General features: G+C 52.3%; 1 protein-coding gene across 2 annotated transcripts in view; it reads left to right on the top strand.

The window, feature by feature from the left end:
* The first annotated feature begins 1,144 nt into the window (after positions 1-1,144).
* ACOX2 (acyl-CoA oxidase 2) overlaps positions 1,145-6,000 on the top strand; it is a 32,379-nt gene continuing 27,523 nt past the window's right edge. For both annotated transcript variants that reach the window (XM_030926969.1, XM_010360491.2), the window contains exons 1-5: positions 1,145-1,223; positions 3,145-3,395; positions 3,818-3,980; positions 4,196-4,347; positions 4,789-4,896. In XM_030926969.1, the coding sequence (XP_030782829.1) occupies positions 3,236-3,395; positions 3,818-3,980; positions 4,196-4,347; positions 4,789-4,896 (583 nt within the window). In that variant the 5' untranslated portion in view covers positions 1,145-1,223; positions 3,145-3,235. The remainder of the gene's footprint in view (positions 1,224-3,144; positions 3,396-3,817; positions 3,981-4,195; positions 4,348-4,788; positions 4,897-6,000) is intronic.

Below are 6,000 nucleotides of genomic sequence, written 5' to 3'. Positions count from 1 at the left end.
CAAGAGCCCCTGAGCAAGGCTTTCTTCACTGGGCACTTCCTGCAATCCAGGCCTTTCTCTATGGCAGAGAGAAACCAAGTCATTCCCATGGTCAGTGATAGCATAAATCCTTGACAGAGATGAGTCCAGTTGGAAGTGCGAACTTTCACCTCCAAACAGTGGGGCCAAGACCACCTTCCCTGAAACCACTGCCCACCAATGAGGACTGCCAGGATTCTGAGCCCCACAGCTCCAGAAGGACCTGCTAAGTAATAAGTCGCAAAGCTTGGGCCACAGGTCCTGCCTCTTCCTGCAGACACAAGCTAGACGCTACCTTGGCGATATGATGGGGTGCTGTGAGGCTCCTTACTGAGCAAATACCTTGCATTACAGGGGGGCCAAGGCCCAGAAAGGGAGTACACCTGCTCAGGGTCAAAATAGCTCAGAAGTCCTGCCTGAACAGGAGCCTTGATCTCCTACTGGTTCCCTGATTTCTTTCCCTATCTTACACAAATGTGTTACGTAATCTACTTATTGTGCAAACCTAAACAAAGTGACATCCCCTCCCTGCGCTTGTTTCCTTACCTGCAAAATGGGGAGCCGCATCTGACTTTCCAGGGTGGTTATGCAGGGAGGGAACCTCTAAGCCTCTCATTCCTCTCACTAAGACCCGGCTCCCATCTGGATCCCACACACTACAGATGGATGCGCCACAAATATTTTTCCAGGGAATGTCAGGGGATGCTAAGCATAAGACAAGCCATATTTTAGAGCAGAAACACGGGGAGAGAGGAAAAACATATACCTTACAGAGCAATCCTTTCATATGAGGACCATCTGAGGGGAGCCTATTAAGCTCGTGTGATATTAACAGCTTGAGTCCCTGAAGGGCACACAGTGAAAGATCAGGGAAGACCAGGATATCACTTTGGAAACACTGGTGGGGTACACAGCTTTTTGGTACAAGTAGTGTCAAAGGAATCCCTGGCTTTGAGAAGGAAGGGTTCCAACCTCCCAGTAGTCCTCCCAGAGCAGCCCCAGGAAGGAAGAGAGAGAGGAGGGAGGGGAGCTCCGCAAACCCGGACAGGCGGAGCGCTGGCCAAGCAGGGCTCTCAGCTTCTGTGTTCCAGCCCCTCTGTGGGAGGAGAGAAGGGCAGGACCACAAGCCTGCCAGAGGCTGTGGCCTACAGCCTGGGAGAGGCCAGCCCGGCCTACAGTGCAGACACAGGACAGAGGGGAGCCAGGTGAGCCAGGCTTTTGGGTGGGGAGGGACTGGGAGACCCCAGAGGACAGAGTTGCCTCCGTGATGACCCTGTCCGCAGCTCTGAGAGACCCTGAGCAAGGCTTTCTTCACTGGGCACCTCCTGCAAACCAGGCCCTGTACTAAGTGTTAGGGTCACAGCGTGACAGTGACAAAGATCCCGGCCCTCTTGCAGTTTCTGTGTTACTAGCAGGGAGATGGAAGTAAACAGAAACATGTGAAATTAGTAAATGATCTCAAATGTCAGAAGACGGTAAGTGAAAAGAGACAAAGGAGAGCAGAGTGAGGAGGACAGGGAATGCTGGGGGAGGGGGCTTGATTTTAAAGAGGGTGGCCTCTTCAAGGTTAAACGAGGTTCAATGCAAACAGCCCTGGTGACGTTTGAAGAAAGGGTGTTCTGGGCAGAGGGAGCTACCCCAGCAAAAGCTGGCAGTGGCAGGGAGTCCTGGAGCATTCAGAACAGCAAGGAGGTAGTGGCAACAGAGCAAGGAAAAGGGGTGAGGCAGGAAGAGAGGAGCTGCACTAGGTGCGCTTGCAGGACTCCAGGGGGCAGAGGATGGGGCCCTTGCCAGCACCCCCACAGCCTTGCTAGGGGTATTGGTTTGAAAGCCTGCGTATGAATTTCACTTGCTACTTGTGGCTGCATGATCTTATAAAGTCTCCTCCCTTTCCAAGGCCCACATCCTCCCCATAAAATGGTAATAACAACAGTGCCTCTGTCAGGTTGAGGTCAGGAAGGAAGGGGGATCAAAAGCATGGCAGCCTGCAAGAAAGATTTACAGCATGCCTGCTGCAAGCTAGGAAATGCAGAGCTGGCCTCCCAGCCTTGTGGGAGGAACATGTTAGCAAATAAGAACTTGTCCCTAACCCTAGAGCACCCCGGGGACCAGGGAGCTGAACTTTGTTCAGAGAGAACAGCAGGGGCAAAGGGCAGGAAGAGAGGGAGTGGAGGCCAGGGATGACATGGCAGTTAGTTGACGCAGGAGAGAGGCGGGTGGAGTGGGAGGTGGGTAGACACAGCAAGGACTCCATTCCACTAACAGTGGGCCCCAAGGAGCAGATTCCAAGCAGGAGAGGAAAACAATGTGATTTGTAGTACAAGAGTTCACCTGGCAGCTGGGAGAACAGATAAAAGGGACACTGAGGCCAAGTAAGAGATGACAGTGGCCTGGATGCTAGCCAAAGAGATAGCAAGGAGCAGATGGACTCAAGAGACTTGTGAAATAGGATGAACTGCACCTTATGGTTGCCTCACTGTGAAGGAATAGGGGCTTCTCAGAGGCCAAGCATTTGCTGTGGAGGAGACAGGGCCCAGCCTGGGTGTGAAAGACACTCAGGGGTTCCAGGGGAACACTTCACAGTCAGGGAGCAGGTTTCCTCCTTTCAGTTCCACAGTACACCTGCCGGGCTCATAGAAATGGGGCTGAATGATCCTAGAACTTATGAGCAGCTGAATGAGACCAAGGTGCCCTCAGTAATCCTCCACAGTGGAGCTCAAGTATGGACAAGGCATGTGCTTTGTGGTCAGACCCCATCCAACTCCTGGCCATCTCCAGCTGTGTGGCTAGGGGCCACTCAGCCTCTCCAGGATTATTTTCTTCAGGTGTAACCTTCACTGACTTTTTTGTGAAGATTTCCCTAGGCAACTCACGTAACATGAACTGCAGTGGATAGAGCCCAATCTTTGGGGTCAGGCCCTGTTCAATCTTATTTAACAAGTATTGAACAGACATGTACCAAGCAATGACTGCATACCATGCCTACCATGCACACACGGCCTGCCACAGCCAGCGTCCACAGGGAGAGTGTGGAGGTGGAGTGGGATGCAGGTACTTAGGGATGTCTTTCTTCTACCAACCAGCCCTGACTGACACCCAGCCCTAGGCAGTTCCTCTTGCACACAGGTTCTTTGCACTGACCAACACTGAGAGCAGACCCTCGGAGCAGCCGGGTCGGAAGTGTCTCACCTCAGTCACCAGACAGATCCAGGATAGGATGGGCAGCCCAGTGCACCGAGTGTCATTGGGGGATACCTGGAGCAGGCAAATGCACCCCGATATGGAGAGCGAGAGGTATATGCAGTCCTTTGATGTGGAACGGCTCACCAACATCCTTGATGGAGGTGCCCAGAACACTGCTCTCCGGAGGAAAGTTGGTAAGGGGAAGCTGGGGAATAGGACATCTGCTTTATGCCCCATGCTTCGCTTGTAAGAAGAGTCCTTCATTAGCAGTCCTGCTTTCAAATAACAAACTTTGCCTTGAAATTCCACTGTTAGAGATTCATTCTTTTGAACTGTAAAGACAATCTTCACATGCCAATATTGCCTGAGCCCACCTGGGGGATAGAAGAGTCCTAGGCAGCAGAAGACCTGGATTCTGGTCCTAAAATTCTGCTGTTGTATAGCTTTGTAACCTTGGGCAATTCACTTTCCCACCTTGGTCCTCGGTTTTGTCATCTGTAAAATAACAATAATGTCTGACTTCCTTTCCAGATCCATGAAGCAAGTGGGTAAGAAGATTTGAAGGTGCCAGAAACCTCACCCAGGTCCCTAAGCCCTCTATTCTCTGTCTCTGCAGAGAGCATCATCCACAGTTACCCAGAGTTTAGCCGTAAGGACAATTATTTCATGACCCAGAATGAGCGTTATAAGGCTGCCATGCGGAGGGCATTCCACATCCGGTTGATAGCACGGCGCCTGGGTTGGTTGGAAGATGGTCGTGAATTAGGCTACGCTTACAGGTGCTCACTCCTGGGTCAGCCCCACTAGAGAAGGATCCACCTGGGATCACCTGGAAACCCCCCAGCCCCATGAGCCATTTCCCCCAACAAAGGGAAGACTTGTTGGGAAACCAGGATGCCAGGTGCCCTTTATCTCCTGTACTCTGCTCAGGCAGGGGGTACCTGGGTCCCCGTCTCCAACAGGCTACTCAACTACAGCATCTCTCCCCCAACAGAGCCCTTTCTGGAGATGTGGCCTTAAATATACACAGAGTCTTCCTGAAAGCCCTCAGGAGCCTGGGCTCAGAGGAACAGATTGCCAAATGGGACCCACTCTGCAAAAACATCCAGATCATCGCAACGTATGCACAGACAGAGTTGGGACATGGTGAGCCAGGACTGCTGCATGTGGTGTTTAGGTTGTGCACTGCAAAACTCCAGAGGGCCCATTTACATCTCAGTAGTCATAGGTTCATATGCTTTGAGGGACATATGTTTAATATGAAAACATTCCAGCAGATGGCAGTCAAGGGTCTTGAGGAAGGGATGCCGCCTTCTAATTTGCACATATTGTGTGAGCTCCCAGTGGGGCAAGTCATTCCTTCTGGAAACATCAGCAGCCATCCCTTGTCACAGACTGGCTATAGGGAACTGTGTGTCCCCTACACGGCCCACAGATGAAAGGGGAGAACTGCCTGCAAGTACAGCCGGGAGCTGAGCCCCACTCTGTACCGCGCTGATGCCTGAGAGTTCAGGCCCACCTAGAAGCAGCTTCCCAGGTAAGAACCCCACCTCGGGCCAATGTCTAACATCCCTCCTTGATCCTAAGGGACATATCTTCAGGGCCTGGAGACTGAAGCCACCTATGACGCAGCCACCCAGGAGTTTGTGATACACAGCCCCACGCTGACTGCCACCAAATGGTGGCCTGGAGACCGTGAGTATCCATCCAACCCCCTTCCTTATCTCTCCCCAAATAGAAATATTGGAGGGCAGAGTAGCACTGGCTTTGAGGTCCAACAGACCTCAGATTGATTTTCTGTTCTAGGCTGGCGACCTTGGGCAAGTCAGTTCACCTCCCTGAGCCTCAGGTTCTCACTCTGTAAAATAGGTGGGATGTTAAACATTTCATTAGTGAGTGGTTGGAAAGTCCCCAAAGGAACTTTGAAATAGAGGAGACGGGCCGGGCGCGGTGGCTCAAGCCGGTAATCCCAGCACTTTGGGAGGCCGAGACGGGTGGATCATGAGGTCAGGAGATCGAGACCATCCTGGCTAACACAGTGAAACCCCGTCTCTACTAAAAATACAAAAAAACTAGCCGGGCGAGGTGGCGGGCGCCTGTAGTCCCAGCTACTCGGGAGGCTGAGGCAGGAGAATGGCGTGAACCCGGGAGGCGGAGCTTGCAGTGAGCTGAGATCCGGCCACTGCACTCCAGCCTGGGCGACAGAGCGAGACTCCGTCTCAAAAAAAAAAAAAAAAAAAAAAAAAATGAAATAGAGGAGACAATCAATCCATGAGACACAAGGCCTCACACTCACACACACACAAACACACACACACTTGGTCTAGTCCCAAGCACTCCTCACAAGCCCAGTTCCTCTCATCTCCTGAGTTAGAAGTAGAGCTTGCCACCAGCCAGAGCACAGGCCCTGTGATGAGACAGTGGAAAGAACACACCTGTCTGCCCCTGCTGCAGACACCCAGAAAGGCTCACGCCCACCACCAGCCCCCATCAAGCCACCAACGCCGAACCTCCCGCTGTGGCCACCAGGTGGCGGCCACATCAAGTGTCCCTGAGGCTCGTTGATTTACCAAGCCCCAAGGAGGGATTTCCCCTTCCTCAAACTTGAGCATTTCACCTCCCAGGACACATCTGTGGCACTTGGGGACCCACACCTTGTGTGGAAAAAATTAAAACAAATATGCTGAGTCCAACTAAAGCAGGAGAGTGACAGAGATGAGAGACACACAGAGAGAGGAAGACAGAGGCAGAGACCAGAGACATAATAGAGAAACATGAGCCAGGTGCAGTGGCCCATGC

Source organism: Rhinopithecus roxellana, chromosome 1 (genome assembly GCF_007565055.1).
Source record: "Rhinopithecus roxellana isolate Shanxi Qingling chromosome 1, ASM756505v1, whole genome shotgun sequence".
NCBI lineage: Eukaryota > Metazoa > Chordata > Mammalia > Primates > Cercopithecidae > Rhinopithecus > Rhinopithecus roxellana.
The sequence above is the reverse complement of the archived record's forward strand: the minus strand, read 5'-3'. Positions and strand labels throughout refer to the sequence as shown.